The sequence below is a fragment of the Bos grunniens genome, chromosome 3 (genome assembly GCF_055505025.1).
Source record: "Bos grunniens cultivar Pamir isolate PY7600 chromosome 3, Bosgru_T2T1.0, whole genome shotgun sequence".
NCBI lineage: Eukaryota > Metazoa > Chordata > Mammalia > Artiodactyla > Bovidae > Bos > Bos grunniens.
In genome coordinates, this window is record NC_141167.1 from 77,028,895 (window position 1) to 77,046,749 (window position 17,855).

Below are 17,855 nucleotides of genomic sequence, written 5' to 3' on the forward strand. Positions count from 1 at the left end.
ATGACTCTACAAGTTTCTGGTTGATGAGCTATCTGTCAGGTTCATCCACTTGTCATTGATCAAGTCTAAAGAAACTGAAGCAGAAAGGATACTCTGCCTATGGAAGGGGGTAGATAGTAATTAGGAACGATAATATCAGCTACCACAATATTTATAGAATTCTTTCTTCAGTATTGAAATCTGAATTTTTTACCAAGAAATATCTAACTTCTAGTATATTTTACCTGGTATTTTGTTAATCCTTCAAGTCTAAAGATTCAGATATTTATCTGGAAGGAAAGTTTCCTTATAGTATTTATCTGAATAGTGTCCTCTTCTTCAACATCCATATAACAAGTGATTCACCTGTTATATTCTGAGGTATATCCTTCATATCTATTATCTTTACTTGGATCAATTTTATTCTGTTGTACTTTTACTGCGAATTCTGAAACCTGTCCTTAACATAACTGATTTTACTTTCTCCATGGTGGATTTTGTCTTTGTGATTTTGAACTTTCCAGGTGGCACACTGGTAAAGAATCCACCTGCCAGAGGGGAGGCAGGAGAGGCAGGCTCAATCCCTGGGTTGGGAAGATCCCCTGGAGTAGGAAACGGCAACCTGCTCCGGTATTTTTGCCTGGAAAATTCCGTGGACAGATGAGCCTGGTGGGCTACAGTCCATTGGGTCCCAAAGAGTCAGACACAACTGAGCTCACATACACAGTACTGGTTTTAATCTTGCCATGACACTGTTTTCTCACATTAGTTTCCTAACTGTACCTTTGTGCTAGCTATCTTTCATCTCTCATTAAACATATTTTCTTTAATTTCATTGACAGTAGAAAACACATATTATCTATAATAAATTTAATTAAATATCTTGAGCTCATCTTTTTTTCCTAAAAAAATGTATTCTGACTCTTTAAAATGTCTCTTCTGTGTCATAAAATCCTTCTGTGTCATAAAATCATCTTAAAGAATTTAAGGAACTGTTCTAATTATTTATGCCTGAATCAGAATAGATTTAGCTCAGTTTATATTCCTAAATGTAGTGGGAGAAGATTCAAAGATCCTTTAAGTGTTTTCATGAATAGTCAGGGGATCCTTCACTTAGATCTTGAGCTGAAGAGCTGGAGAATATAGTTTTACAACATCATGTTGATGATTTGGCAGCCTGAGTGGAGTGGAAGAAGAAGCTGAGGCCATGGACATTTTCAGGAAGGTCAGTTTATTTCTACAGTTTCATTGCTATGGTTGCTGAAATGTCAGGACTGCTATTCTGTTCAGCTTAATCTCTTCTACAGGAGAATGATATAGTCCTTGGATGTAGCTTATTTATATTTTTGACTGAAGATAACTCTCCATCCCATTTTATAGTACTTATTCAGTTCAGGAAGGGATTTCTTCATCTGGCATGGACCCTTATTAATGAGAAGCCTGATCAGAGGAAAGCTTCTTGTCTGAAGGCTTTCTTTTGGGGTGTACTTGCCTATTTGCTAGCCCTGTTTCATATGGTGTTGGTTCATGGTGCTGAATCATGTGGTAAATAAGACTTCTCATTCTCTCAGAGGTTGCTCCTATCTCTTGTTCTCACTCTTTGAAATCTGAAGGATATTACTGGGATTATATAGGATGCTAGCCACTTTTACAACATCCAACTTCTTTACTGGCAAAGAAAAATTTTAATTGTCCTTTGGTGACATCCATCAAACTGAAACTATTCATACTATATCTAGCAGAAATGCCTAAAATTTTACTCTATCTAGTTTTTGCTCTCAGTGACACAGCTATTAAGACATTAATTCCTACTTTACTCTTGCTAATATAGGAGAGTAAAGCTAATGAATATGTAAATGTTTCCATCTTCATTTCCTAGGAGAGGTAGAATCTTTTTATATTGAAGTATAATTGCTTTACAATGTTGTGTTAGTTTCTGCTCTACAACAGAGTGAACCAGCTATACCTATATCTATATCTATATCTATGTATATCCCTTCCCTCTTGAACGTCTTTCCCATCCCACTCATCTAGGTCATCACAGAGCACCAAGTTGAGCTCCCTGTGCTTTATAGCAGATTCCCACTAGCTGTTTTACACATGGTAGTGTATCCAAAATCACTGCAGATGGTGACTGCAGCCATGAAATTCAAAGACGCTTACTCCTTGGAAGGAAAGTTATGACCAACCTAGATAGCATATTCAAAAGCAGAGACATTACTTTGCCAACAAAGGTCCGTCTAGTCAAGGCTATGGTTTTTCCAGTGGTCATGTATGGATGTGAGAGTTGGACTGTGAAGAAAGCTGAGCGCTGAAGAATTGATGCTTTTGAACTGTGGTGTTGGAGAAGACTCTTGAGAGTCCCTTGGACTGCAAGGAGATCCAACCAGCCCATTGTGAAGGAGATCAGCCCTGGGTGTTCTTTGGACTGATGCTAAAGCTGAAACTCCAGTACTTTGGCCACCTCATGCAAAGAGCTGACTCATTGGAAAAGACTCTGATGCTGGGAGGGATTGGGGGCAGGAGGCGAAGGGGACGACAGAGGATGAGATGGCTGGATGGTATCGCTGACTTGATGAACATGAGTCTGAGTGAACTCTGGGAGTTGGTGATGGACAGGGAGGCCTGGCGTGCTGCGATTCAAGGCGTCGCAAAGAGTCAGACACGACTGAGCGACTGAACTGAACTGAGTGTATTCATGTCAAACCTAATCTCCTTGAAGGCAGGAAAAGGGGATGAGATGGTTGGAAAGCATCACTGACTCCATGAACCCGAGTTTGAGCAAACTCTGGGAGACAGTGATGGCTAGGGAAACCTGGCGCACTACAGTCCATGGGGTTGCAAACTGTTGGACGTGACTTAGTGACTAAACAACAACAATCTCCCAATTCATCCCATCCTCCCCTTCATCCCCCATGTCCACATGTCAGTCCTCTATGTTTGTATCTGTATTCCTGCCCTGGAACTAGGTTCATCTGTACCATTTTTTTCAGATTCCACATATATGCGTTAATATACGATATTTGTTTTTCTCTTTCTGACTTACTTTACTCTGTATGACAGAGTCTAGGTCCATCCACATCTCTACAGATGACCCAATTTCCTTCCTTTTATGGCTGAATAATAGTCCATTGTATGTATGTATAACATCTTCTTTATCAATTCATCTATTGATGGACACTTAGGTTGCTTCTATGTCCTGGCTACTATAAATAGTGCCGCAATGAATATTAGGGTACATGTGTCTTTTTAAATTATGGAAGTTTCTTAAAAACTAAAAATAGAAGTACCATATGACCCAGCAATCCCACAACTGGGCATATACCCTGAGAGGCAGACTTTTGTTTTTTGGACTCCTGAGAGTGATTAACAGTGCCTTTGTATTTTTGCTAACCTCCTAAAGCCAGCACCCTTGAAGATTCTGTTTTGGATGCATGAGCTCTTGAAGGCAGGAGCCAGAAAAGGATGAGCTGGAAAGGGAGAAGTGGTGTGACTGAAGAAAAATGTTGGCTCCCTGGGACCTTCAGTTGGTGGGACGTGTGGGTCCTGAACATGAGAGGCACCTGCGCACAGTTTTTATAAGGGCCCCAGGACAGACAGGACCCAAAAGAGAGGTGTGCCAAGGGCAGCTGGACCCTGGCATGAGGCATAAAGACATGTGCACTACAACCAAGGTCTCCGTGCCCAATTTGGCTGAGAAAAGTACACTGAACGCTCTCAAAAGGCTTGTGTGAGTCATAAGGAAGGGGCACAGGAATTTAAATAATTCTGGGGGAATTTTTCCAAGGGACTTCGGTCAATTAGAATATATTGATAGTTAATACAAAGAAGCATAACCAGGACCTTCTTAAAGAGCAGCTGAAGAAGACTAATTTTAAAACATTGTAAGTATTTTAGTTACACAATTTTTCATGACTATAACCTCATCATAAGAAGAAAAGAGAAAGGGAGAAAAGGAAGAAAGAAAGGAAGGAAGGAAGGAAAGAAGGGAGAAAGGGAAGAAGGGAGGAAAAGGAGGAAGAGCGAGCAACAATCAGGTCCACAATGTCAGTGGCTCTCAGATTAGTGTCTATAGGCAACCTTCCCACTTCTCTGTCTCATCTACATGATCTTTTTGTTTCCTACTAGAGAGAAACAGGTGGAGAAGGCAATGGCATCCACTCCAGTACTCTTGCCTGGACAATCCCATGGATGGAGGAGCCTGGTGGGCTGCGGTCCATGGGGTCGGGAAGAGTCGGACATGACTGAGTGACTTCACTTTCACTTTTCACTTTCCTGCACTGGAGAAGGAAATGGCAACCTACTCCAGTATTCTTGCCTGGAGAATCCCAGGGACAGGGAAGCCTGGTGGGCTGCCATCATGGGGTCACACAGAGTCGGACACGACTGAAGCGACTTAGCAGAGCAGCAGCAGAGAGAAATATCTTTGGTATTTTGCATAACTGGCTTCATCATATATAGACACATTTTATACACATCAACTTAAAAAAACACATTCTACAATATGTCAGAAAACTTTCCACATCTTGATTTACCTCATCCATTTCAGCTGTTGAATAGTAATAATAATTGGTAATGATTAAAGGCTTCAGAGGTGCCAGGCTGTTCTAAGTGCTTGCTTATTATGTTACTGAACTCTTATGGCTCTCATTCTATGAATCATTCTATGCAGGAGAAAACTGAGTCACAGAGCAATTAAGTAAGCTGCCCAAGATCCAAAGTACCCCAAACTGCCAGCCATTCTACCGCTAGAAACTGTAAACAGAAACACCACACTAAAATGTTCTGGATCCTACTGTAGGAATGTAGCCCAATGGATTTAATAAGTCACTACAGATAAACATTTAGACCTCTCCTGATTTGATATTACAAACAGCTGTAAGTAAAGTTACTGGTAACTTCAATGTTTAGTGAACATTGAGATATGATGGGCTGGTTTCCACAGATGATTAATTCTTTTCATAAAACCAAATGTAACGAATGTTCAGATTTACTTAGTCTTCAGAAAAATCATGACTTTCCCTCAAACTATGGTAATTAACTATATGATGAACTCCCTATAATTAAGGGATAAATTGTTGGCATTTCATAAGCAAGAACACTTGCATGCTGTAATTATTCTGTAGCTTACAGTTTATCAAATGTGTACTTTGACTATAAGAAGTTATATTAAGTACATAACTTCTAAAAGAAACCCATTGTCTGCTCTACACAAAACTGACAACCAGAAAATGACAGCTTGGCATAACCATGCTAAAACAATAGGCCACAACTGCCACCCAACTTTAACACGAGGCCCCCTTTCTCTCCTCAGAGGGCCAGCTTAAGGAGCTAATGTCACTTCCCAACTGTCAATTATAAAGATCAAACTACTAGGGAGGGTTTTTGCATTCACTTGTTTCCCATTGTGATCTATGATGAAAAGCAATGCATTTACTCCAAATATTCCTTATTAAAGAAGGAAGAGAAAGCTACTCTGGGCTTCTCTGAAGTGATGGCCTTCCTCCCTTTCTGGCTGATGAGCAGAAATACATATCCTCTCAGCAGTAGAGCTCCAAGGGGAAGCCCAAGATTCTGGATTTTCCTGTGTGAGTGCAGACAGGGTTCTGCCTGGAAACAGGGATGGAGAGAGTGGAGAGGGAAGGCAGAGCTCAACGGGGCGAGTGCCAATGCTCTAGGTGTGTAGAGGGAGAATCAAATTAGATTCCAATCATCTTTATTGCCTAACTATCAGATTGAAGATAAAGCACACGAATGTATCATGAACAAAAATGTTAAAGAATAAACACTGATCTCTTGCAATCAATAGATTCTAATAGAATACTTTTGCTTTCATCATCTAGTATCCTAAAAGTCGCTGTAAATAAAAATGAATTTGCATAAAATCAAGAACAGAAATATTTTCATCATTTAATACACATAATGATGTAATGGTATATAAGATATTTGGCAAGGCTAGCAGACCTCTAAAGAAACATTTTGCAAATAAATGTAAAAAAGTAGAAGACTGAGATTACTGTTCAAGTTAATATATTGAGAGGTGCTTAAAATACCTAATTTTTACCCTGACGATTTTCTTCAAAGTATATTTAAGATCTCTACCTAATTGCTACTGCTTTTTGTATTTAAAGTTCAACAAGATCTAATTTTATATGTATTATTCACTTCAGTTCAGTTTAGTCGCTCAGTCATGTCAGACTCTTTGCGACCCTGTGGACTGCAGCACATCAGGCTTCCCTGTCCACCACCAACTCCCGGAGCTTGCCCAAACTCAAGTCCATCAAGTCAGTGGTGCCATCCAACCATCTCATCCTCTGTTATCCTCTTCTCCTCCTGCCTTCAATCTTTCCAATTCCCAGCATCAGGGTATTTTCCAATGAGTCAGTTCTTTGCATCAGGTGGCCAAAGTACTGGAGTTTCAGCTTCAACATCAGTCCTTCCAATGAATATTCAGGACTGATTTCCTTTAGGATGGACTGGTTGGATCTCCTTGCAGTCCAAGGGACTCTCATGAGTCTTCTCCAACAACACAGTTCAAAAGCATCAACTCTTTGGCGCTCAGCTTTCTTTATAGTCCAACTTTCAAATCCATATATGACTACCGGAAAAACCATAGCTTTGACTGTATGGAGTTCTGTCAGTAAAGTAATGTCTCTGCTTTCTAATATGCTATCTAGGGTTGTCATATCTTTCTTCCAAGGAGTAAGTGTCTTTTAATTTCATGGCTGCAGTCACCATCTGCAGTGATTTTGGAGCCCAAGAAAATGAAGTCTGTCACTGTTTCTATTGTTTCCCTATTTACCATGAAGTGATGGGACTGGATGCCATTGTCTTAGTTTTTTGAATATTGAGTTTAAAGCCAGCATTTTCACTCTCCTCTTTCACTTTTATCATGAGGCTCTTTAGTTCCTCTTCACTTTCTGTCATAATGGTGGTGTCATCTGCATATCTGAGGTTATTAATATTTCTTCTGGCAATCTTGAATCCAACTTGTGCTTCACCCAATCCAGCATTTCTCATGATGTACTCTGCATATAAGTTAAATATGCAAGGTGACAATATACAGCCTTGATGTATTCCTTTCCCAATTTGGAACCAGTCTGTTGTTCCATGTCCTGTTCTAACTGTTACTTCTTGACCTGCATACAGATTTCTCAGGAGGCAGGTCAGGTGGTCTGGTATTCTCATCTCTTTAAAAATCTTCACTTAGATATATATATTTTATTGGGGCTTATCAGGTGGTGCTACTGGTAAAGAACCCGCCTGCCAATTCAGGAGACATAAAAAAGAGGATTTGATCCCTGGGTAGGGAAGATCCCCTGGAGCAGGGCATGGCAACCCACTCCAGTATTGTTGCTTGGAGAATCTCACCAACAGAGGAGCCCTGCAGGCTACAGTCCACGGGGTCACAAAGAGTTGGACACAACTGAAGCAACTAGCATGCATGTATGTATATATTTTATTACATAGGTATATATCTTGAATCGCTATCCTGTATAATTTTTCTTTGCTGTTTACCAATGACATGGACATTTGCAATCTGATTAACTACTTGAGTTTCCCAGGTGGTACAATGGTAGAATCCACGTGCAAAAAGATCTCCTGGAGAAGGAAGTGACAACCCATTACAGTTTTCTTCCTGGAAAATTCCATGGACTGAGGAGCCTGGTGGGCTATAGTCCACTGGGTTGCAAAGAATCGGACATGACTAAACAGCACACACATAACTACTTGGGAGCCTTTCTTCACTGTATAATGAGGACATTTATTGTAAGAGGGCATCAGCTAAACCACGCCAATGATAACCCTGTATGCGAGACAGCAAAAGAGACACTGATGTATAGAACACTCTTTTGGACTCTGTGGGAGAGGGAGAGGGTGGGATGATTTGTGAGAATGGCATTGAAACATGTATAATATCATATATGAAATGAATCACCAGTCCAAGTTTGATGCATGATACTGGATGCTTGGGGCTGGTGTACTGGGATGACCCAGAGGGATGGTACAGGGAGGGAGGAGGGAGGGGGGTTCGGGATGGGGAACACGTGTATACCTGTGGTGGATTCATGTTGATGTATGGCAAAACCAATACAATATTGTAAAGTAATTAACCTCCATTTAAAATAAATAAATTTATATTAAAAAATAAATAAAAATTAAAAAAAATAATCAATGACTTAGAGAAGGAGTTTATTTCTTTTTCAGAACCACCTAGGGTATGTATATGGACTGCTCCATGAGCTCATCCAGAACCCAGGTTGTCCAGGAGTATTGGTCATCTTCAAAAATAAAATATTATTCCAGTCACTTATCTTTCCATTTGGTGATAAGGAGTACAGACTGTCCAGCACAAGAGTTTTCAAAGAGATGACCCAGAGGTTGTGGCACCTACCCTTCTGCTTACACTGCATGGGTCTAAACTTGGTTACTAGGTCACACCTAACTGCAGGGCAAGCTGGGGAATAAAGACTACAGACGGACAACCATGAGTGTAGTTAAAACTGGAGTGAGAAACTCAGTTACTGAAAGGAAGAAGAGGAGAAGGAATACTGATCATCTATTAGCAGTCTTTGCCACTATAATGATGAAAGTGAAAATGCTAGTTGCTCAGTCATGTCCGGGCTACCTCTTTGCATGGAACTCTTTCCATGGAATTCTCCAGGCAAGAATACTAGAGTGGGTAGCCATTCCCTTCTCCAGAGTACTTTCCCAACCCAGGGATTGAACCTGGATCTACTGCCTTGAAGGCAAATTCTTTACCACTGAGCCACGAGGGATACTCAGCTTTAAAAACTGTTGCAAAGAACAAAATTATACTTTGTAGAGCACAGAAGTGGTTTTGTGGAAGCAATTAGTATAGCATTTGGCACATTGTGCATGATCACTAAATGGTCATTGTTCTTTTTATTGTCATCATCACCATCATCATCATCTAGTGTCTCTATCATTTAAATGCTTAAAATCCTTCCACAGTATCATGGATAAGTGCTTATTTAGCTATTCTTGAATCCCTATAGTAAAAAGAAATTTCATTGCTTTTAAGGTGGAAAAGTTATTAACTAACTTCTAGACATTATTTATCTTCCTACACTTCCTTTTCTTTCATCCTCAGGGGGGGCGGCCGAGAGGAGATACCCCACGCCCCTAAGCCCGAGGCCAGGGGCGGCGCTCCGGAGGAGCAACCCAGGCCCCTAAGCCTGAGGCCAAGGGCAGCGGCGGCGGCGGGGAGGAGCAACCGCAGGACAGAGGCCAGGGGTGGTGGCTGGGAGGACCAACCCCACATCGAAGGAGCCCTGGCTGCGCGGGCGCAGGAGGGCCTAGAGGAGCTATCCCATATTAAAGGTCAGGAAGGGCGGTGGTGAGGAGATATCCCTCGGTCCAAGGTAAGGAGCAATGGCTGCGCTTTTCTGGAGCAGCCATGAAGAGATACCCCACGCCAAGGTAAGAGAAACCAAAGTAAGACAGTAGGTGTTGTAAGAGGGCATCAGAGGGCAAACACACTGAAACCATACTCACAGAAAACTACTCAATCTAATCACACCAGGACCACAGCCTTGTCTAACTCAATGAAACTAAGCCATGCCCGTGGGGCAACCCAAGACGGGCAGGTCATGGTGGAGAGATTTGACAGAATGTGGTCCACTGGAGAAGGGAATGGCAAACCACTTCAGTATTCTTGCCTTGAGAACCCCATGAACAGTATGAAAAGGCAAAATGATAGGATACTGAAAGAGAAACTCCCCAGATCAGTAGGTGCCCAATATGCTACCGGAGATCAGTGGAGAAATAACTCCAGAAAGAATGAAGGCGTGGAGCCAAAGCAAAAAGAATACCCAGTTCTGGATGTGACTGGTGATAGAAGCAAGGTCCGATGCTGTAAAGAGCAATATTGCACAGGAACCTGAAATGTCAGGTCCATGAATCAAGGCAAATTGGAAGTGGTCAAACAAGAGATGGCAAGAGTGAATGTCGACATTCTAGGAATCAGCGAACTGAAATGGACTAGAATGGGTGAATTTAACTCAGATGACCATTATATCTACTACTGCGGGCAGGAATCCCTCAGAAGAAATGGAGTAACCATCATGGTCAACAAAAGAGTCTGAAATGAAGTACTTGGATGCAATCTCAAAAACGACAGAAAGATCTCTGTTCATTTCCAAGGCAAACCATTCAATATCACAGTAATCCAAGTCTATGCCCCAACCAGTAATGCTGAAGAAGCTGAAGTTGAATGGTTCTATGAAGACCTACAAGACCTTTCAGAACTAACACCCAAAAAAGATGTCGTTTTCATTATAGAGGACTGGAATGCAAAAGTAGGAAGTCAAGAAACACCTAGGGTAACAGGCAAATTTGGCCTTGGAATACGGAATGAAGCAGGGCAAAGACTAATAGAGTTTTGCCAAGAAAATGCACTGGTCATAACAAACACCCTCTTCCACCAACACAAGAGAAGACTCTATACATTGACATCACCAGATGGTCAACACCAAAATCAGATTGATTATATTCTTTGCAGCCAAAGATGGAGAAGCTCTATACAGTCAGCAAAAACAAGACCAGGATCTGACTGTGGCTCAGATCATGAACTCCTTATTGCCAAATTCAGACTGAAATTGAAGAAAGTAGGGAAAACCACTAGACCATTCAGGTATGACCTAAATCAAATCCCTTATGACTATATAGTGGATGTGAGAAATAGATTTAAGGGCCTAGATCTGATAGATAGAGTGCCTGATGAACTATGGACAGAGGTTCGTGACATTGTACAGGAGACAGGGATCAAGACCATTCCCATAGAAAAGAAATGCAAAAAAGCAAAATGGCTGTCTGAGGAGGCCTTACAAATAGCTGTGAAAAGAAGAGAAGCGAAAAGCAAAGGAGAAAAGGAAAGATATAAACATCTGAATACAGAGTTCCAAAGAATAGCAAGAAGAGATAGGAAAGCCTTCTTCAGCGATCAACGCAAAGAAATAGAGGAAAACAACAGAATGGGAAAGACTAGGGATCTCTTCAAGAAAATCAGAGATACCAAAGGAACATTTCATGCAAAGATGAGCTCAATAAAGGACAGAAATGGTATGGACCTAACAGAAGCAGAAGCTATTAAGAAGAGATGGCAAGAATACACAGAAGAACTGTACAAAAAAGATCTTCACGACCCAGATAATCACGATGGTGTGATCACTGACCTAGAGCCAGACATCCTGGAATGTGAAGTCAAGTGGGCCTTAGAAAGCATCACTACGAACAAAGCTAGTGGAGGTGATGGAATTCTAGTTGAGCTATTCCAAATCCTGAAAGATGATGCTGTGGAAGTACTGCACTCAATATGCCAGCAAATTTGGAAAACTCAGCAGTGGCCACAGGACTGGAAAAGTTCAGTTTTCATTCCAATCCCAAAGAAAGGCAATGCCAAAGAATGCTCAAACTACTGCACAATTGCACTCATCTCACACGTTAGTAAAGTAACGCTCAAAATTCTCCAAGCCAGGCTTCAGCAATATGTGAACTGTGAACTTCCTGATGTTCAAGCTGGTTTTAGAAAAGGCAGAGAAACCAGAGATCAAATTGCCAACATCTGCTGGATCATCGCAAAAGCAAGAGAGTTCCAGAAAAACATCTATTTCTGCTTTATTGACTATGCCAAAGCTTTTGACTGTGTGGATCACAATCAACTGTGGACAATTCTTCAAGAGATGGGAATACCAGACCACCTGACCTGCCTCTTGAGAAACCCATATGCAGGTCAGGAAGCAACAGTTAGAACTGGACATGGAACAACAGACTGGTTCCAAATAGGAAAAGGATTTCGTCAAGGCTGTATATTGTCATCCTGTTTATTTAACTTCTATGCAGAGTACATCATGAGAAACGCTGGACTGGAAGAAACACAAACTGGAATCAAGATTGCCAGGAAAAATATCAATAACCTCAGATATGCAGATGACACCACCCTTATGGCAGAAAGTGAAGAGGAACTCAAAAGCCTCTTGATGAAAGTGAAAGTGGAGAGTGAAAAAGTTGGCTTAAAGCTCAACATTCAGAAAACGAAGATCATGGCATCCGGTCCCACCACTGCATGGGAAATAGATGGAGAAATAGTGGAAACAGTGTCAGATTTTATTTTTGGGGGCTCCAAAATCACTATAGATGGTGACTGCAGTCATGAAATTAAAAGACGCTTGCTCCTTGGAAGGAAAGTTATGACCAACCTAGACAGTACATTAAAAAGCAGAGACATTACTTTGCCAACAAAGGTCCGTCTAGTCAAGGCTATGGTTTTTCCTGTGGTCATATATGGATGTGAGAGTTGGACTGTGAAGAAGGCTGAGCGCCGAAGAATTCATGCTTTTGAAATGTGGTGTTGGAGAAGACTCTTGAGAGTCCCTTGGACTGCAAGGAGATCCAACCAGTCCATTCTGAAGGAGATCAGCCCTGGGATTTCTTTGGAAGGAATGATGCTAAAGCTGAAACTCCAGTACTTTGGCCACCTCAAGCGAAGAGTTGACTCATTGGAAAAGACTCTGATGCTGGGAGGGATTGGGGGCAGGAGGAGAAGGGGACGACATAGGATGAGATGGCTGGATGGCATCATTGACTCGATGTACGTGAGTCTCAGTGAACTCTGGGAGTTGGTGATGGACAGGGAGGCCTGGAGTGCTGTGATTCATGGGGTCGCAAAGAGTCGGACACAACTGAGCGACTGATCTGATCTGATCTGAATTGTGATCTCTGAGATCCCATAAAACAAACTGCATCCCTCTGTCATACAACAGTCCTTCAGATATTTATGGGAAGCTATTGCTTCTTTCTTGAGTTTCCTTTTCCTATAAACTTATTATTTTTTAAACAATATTTTTATTCCTTCCAGTCTCACAATTCATGACTTTGACTCTACTCAGCATCTTAGACACATCTAGTTACTCACTTAAAAAAATTTACTGTCAACTTTTATGTTTTAATCAAAGTTCATCTGATAACCATGTCACCAAGGGTAGTACACTGTATACCAAGTTTACCTGAGAAAGCAAACCATCAATCCCTCATTCAGGATATCATTTTCCCTAAGTGGGACTTAAAACTATATTAACTTCTGGCAGTCATATCATGTTGTTGACCCATGCGGAATGGTAGACTCTTAAACCCTCTGAGCGTTTTGCATTTGTGCAGTTAACCTAGACATACCCTGCCCTACAGGAACTTTTTAAAGTCCAAATGTGAAATGCTTCCTTTATTTCTAGTTAATTGTTATTTGTACATTTATTGCAATCTTCCAAGAATTTTTAATATTTCATCCAATGTATCAATTATCCCTCACAGATTCACCTGGGGCTTCCCAGGTGAATGACTCAGTGGTAAAGGCTCCACCTGTCAATGTAGGAGCTGCAGGAGACGTGGGTCGATCCCTGGGTAAGGAAGATCCTCTGGAGTAGGAAATGGCAACCCACCTCTGTATTCTTGCCAGGATAATCCCATGGACTGCAGTTCACGGGGTTGCAAAGAGTCAGACATGACTGAGCATGTATCCTATATGACCCCTCCACAGATTCATACCATCTAAACCCCAAATTAGCATCTATTAATAACTTCATCTAAGATATTGATCAAAATCTGGATGTGGACAGGGCTGAGAAGCCATTAGTAACCCTCTGTCACTAAATGAGCAGTCATTTAACCAGTTACATACATGCATGAATGCATCATCGCTTAAGAAATATTAACCTATCTAGCTCACAGAAGTCTCAAGAAAAGTTATTACAACCTGGCTTTTCTGTTCATTGCTATGTTCCATGAGGCCTTGACCTGCTACTCAAAGTGCTACCTCATCAGGCTCCCTTAAGCCCAGCCTGATCCCAGGGCCTCCCTGATCAGGAAAGCACAGTGGTGTTTCCCTGAGGCCAGAACTTTACACACTGAGATTTAACAATATTTATTGAGTCCTGAGTATGTGCCAGTTACACTACACAGATTTTCATATAAATGAAGCATGGAAGAAATGGAATATGTATTATTAAAAATGTATACATTCTCAAGTAAAACTTATATTTTGCCCATGCATGGGACCACTGTATAACGTTCCTTATCTTAAAGCTATGGCAAATTACAGCACAGTCCATGTACAGACTCAACTTTTAAGCCTGAGAGGTTCCAAGAAATGTTTTCTATGTGATATGCATTTTTCAAAGATGTTCTCTTCAGTGATTAAGTTCTTGCTAAATACCACATTAGACTCTGAGCTTATTTTAGCTAATAAAAAATGTGAAAGAACTCTCAAGAATAATTATTCATTTGCTCTAGAGAACAATCGCACTTTAGAATTTAAATTATGAATCACCTGTACAGATGTTACCTTTTCCAAAGGACTTTCTACTCGAGGAATGCTTATCATTGGCAGCTGTGCCAGGCTATCCGTGTGTGTATGCTCATTTTCTGGTTGTCTTCCTTTGAAATTATTTACCACACATACAACCTACAATTTCAGGAAAAAATACAATTAAAACATAGCCATGCTCCCTATAAACATGATCTTTGTGAGCAGCCTGATTAATCACAGTAATAAAGTATTGGCATGACTTAAATACTACATGTCTATAACTTTACATTCAAATTTATCTTGTAGTCCAGTGCAAGTGTGTTCAAGAGTATTCATCAATTAATATGTAGCTCAGTTAATAATGACAATGCTATTATTCCAAAATTTTCATTAAATTAGGTTATAGTCATTGCTCAAACTGATAAAAATAACACCATAACCTTATAAAAATTCATAGCAAGCTAACCTTTCCTTAATGTGGCTAACCTACAACTTAATTTAAATGCTAATTATATCCCATTGCTTCAAGATCATTACATTCATAATACACCTACTACGATTGGCACTTTCTAATTTAGTAGCATCATTAACCCTAGTTTATTGTCTATTATCACATCCCATATATATTTGGCATTTCAACAACAGCTTACCGTGGCTACCACTAAAATAGAAGACCTTTTACACAAAGCAAACTGACCCTTGTTTCAATTGATTATATCCCATACTAAACCAGAATTTCTCATATTCTACTGTACATGAAAATAAAGTTCTGGTACTTAAAAAAAAAAGACGTTCCTAAGCCGTCTCCTAAAAATTCTGCTTTCGTAGATAGAAGGATAAGGTTTAGGAGTTGCCACTTTTAAAAGACATTTCTAAAGCTTCTGATATAGGTGGATCAAATTTCAAGAATTAGTGATTTAAATAATACAGGAAAATTAGTTGCTTATATTGCTTATACTGAACTAGTAGGTAAGATATTCTTGAGCCTTCTTTTTCTGAGTTTTATATTATATTATCAAACTGAAATACAGAATTTACTTGTAGTTAGTTTATAACTTAACATTCATTTAATAAATAAATGCTTAATATACTATCACAGGTTTACATTGTATATTTTCCACAGATCACACTGGAAAGTGTAGGGCTCATTATTGAATACTTTCAAAGGTCAACACATCTTGATTGTTCTCCAGCTTTTAAATTAAATTTTGAAATCTGCAAAATAACACACACTATTAAACTTTATCTCAGAAAAAATTTCCTTGCAAATGGATATATACTTATTACCTTTCAATTCTTTGAATAATTACAGATCAGAAGCACAGATCAAAGCCTAATAACTTAATACTCAATTTCATCACTACCATCAAGATCTTTAGAGTAAAGTCGTGGCAAAGATTTGGAAATGGGTACCTGATAAACGTTCTATCAAATGATGAGCCTGCAAAGGACTAATAGACAGTAACTGACCTAAAGTAGAGGTCAGCAAATTTTGTCTGTAATGAGTAGATAGGACATATTTTTGGCTTTGCGGGTATACAATCTCTGCAGCAAGTATTCAGCTCTGCCATTTTGGTGTGGAAGCAGCAAAGGATAGAATCAAGAATTTGAGCCCACAACAATATAACAAACAGCAGTTTCATACCCATTTCATGAAATATACATACACACACATTTTCTTTGCATTAATATTATGCATGCTAAGTCACTTCAGTTATGTCCAACTCTTTGTGACCCTATGGACTGTAGCCTACTAGGCTCATCTGTCCATGGGATTCTCTAGGCAAGAATACTTGAGTTGGCTGCCATGCCCTCCTCCAGGGGATCTTTCCAATCCAGGGATCAAACCCTCGTCTCTTATGCCTCCTAAATTATCAAGTGGGTTCTTTACCACTATGGCCACCTGGGAAGCACCATTAATATTATATAAATTTATGGAAAATCAGCAGGTGAAAAAAACTGCTACAAATTCTTCTGAATTAAAATTTGCTGAAATAACTATATACACAGACAAATGGAAGTCATTAGATGAAGAACAGATTTAACAGTGGCTACTGAAATTAGTATAATTGCTTTTTATACTAATTTTGGTTCAGAAAACTCTGAAAGATATTACCAGTTATCTCTTTGCCTTAATTGAGGGTCAGGACAACACCACTGAAGCAGCTAAGAATTCACATGTGAAATATTTAAATGCCTAACACATAGCAGATATTCATTAAAGCATCTATTAACATAATGATTACTCTTCATTACTGTTATTATTTAAATTATAAGGAAGGAAATTATCATAGAATCATATTCAAATATTTAGTAAGTCTTGTCTGGTAACATTCACAAAGATGAAATTGACTTCCTATTAGAAAAATGCTCATAGGAAATAGCAATAGACATGGTTTTTGAGGCTGAGTCTGCATGTTCTGTTCTTGGACAGTCCTCTGGGTCTCAGTTTTCTCAATTTGAAAGTGAAGAAGTTGTGACAGATCAGCAAGGTCAGTTCCATTTCTTTGGTTGTCAAAGGTATGAAAAATTCAACAAACGTTCAAAATAAAACCCAAGATGTGCCCATCTTCTGACCCTACTCCAAACCTTGATCCTTTTCTGGATTCTCTCAGGGAAAGGTAATTCCCCCTCATCCCCAAATGCAGTTGCATGTGGCTGAAAGCTTGAACACCTCTTGTACTCAACCAGTCATTCAATTTGTTCAATTCTTCCTCCTAAAGATTTTGATTTCTTATATCTGCCTTGTTCTATCTCGAACACCAACTCCAAAGACTAAGCAATCATCATTACTTGCCTGAATTCCTGCATGGCTTTCTCAAGACTAAATCCAATCTTGACTCCCTCCAATCCCTCTCTACAAAGAAGTGAGAATGGTCTTTCCAAAATGCAAATTTTATCATGTCGACCTCCTTAAAACTATTTTGTGGCTTGGCTTCTCATTCCTCTCAAAATGTAAACTCAGGTCCACCTTTCAGCCTTCTTTCTCTATTTTGCAAACACCTTCTATTTCCTTTCACTTCCTTTTGTTTGGAATACTCATCTCCACTGTCTTTGGGCATCATATCTCATTCATCTGTGATATCTCATCTCTGCATCACCGCCTTATTAGTCTTCCTTGATCCCAGGCTGTTTTTATTTGCTGGCAAGGACCTATGATTCTTTTCTCTGAAATACCTATCTCTATATGAAATTATATATCTGCAAGCATAGCATTCTGGTTGACGTGATTCTCTTCCAAGGTTATCATCTCCATGGAAGCAGACATGCTTCTTTTTCTGATCACTATTCTATTCTCAGTGCCAGGTGAATGAACAGATTAATAAATGAGCATGAATCCAGGATAAAAATTCTCAAATTTTCTGATGTTCCTATATAATTGAAAGTGACTTTCTTTAGAAACATTCTATTTTTACATTAGTGGTTTCCATGAGTATAATTCTACTCTCTCTTCCAAAAAATAACACTAGTAATAAGTCACCATTACATATACATTTTTGTTTTCTTTTTCCAGTAGTGATAATAAATTAATCTGATCCATTTGTGATCAGTT

At 39.7% G+C, this 17,855-nt stretch overlaps 1 protein-coding gene across 4 annotated transcripts in view; it reads right to left on the minus strand.

The window, feature by feature from the left end:
* Nucleotides 1–17,855, minus strand: part of PLPPR5 (phospholipid phosphatase related 5) — a 139,641-nt gene that overhangs the window by 24,322 nt on the left and 97,464 nt on the right. For 2 of the 4 annotated variants that reach the window (XM_086391381.1, XM_086391384.1), the window contains exon 5: nucleotides 14,324–14,458. The exons of 1 other annotated variant lie outside the window; for it this stretch is intronic. In XM_086391381.1, the coding sequence (XP_086247507.1) occupies nucleotides 14,324–14,458 (135 nt within the window). The remainder of the gene's footprint in view (nucleotides 1–14,323; nucleotides 14,459–17,855) is intronic. One more of the 4 variants, XM_086391380.1, reaches the window with a different exon arrangement.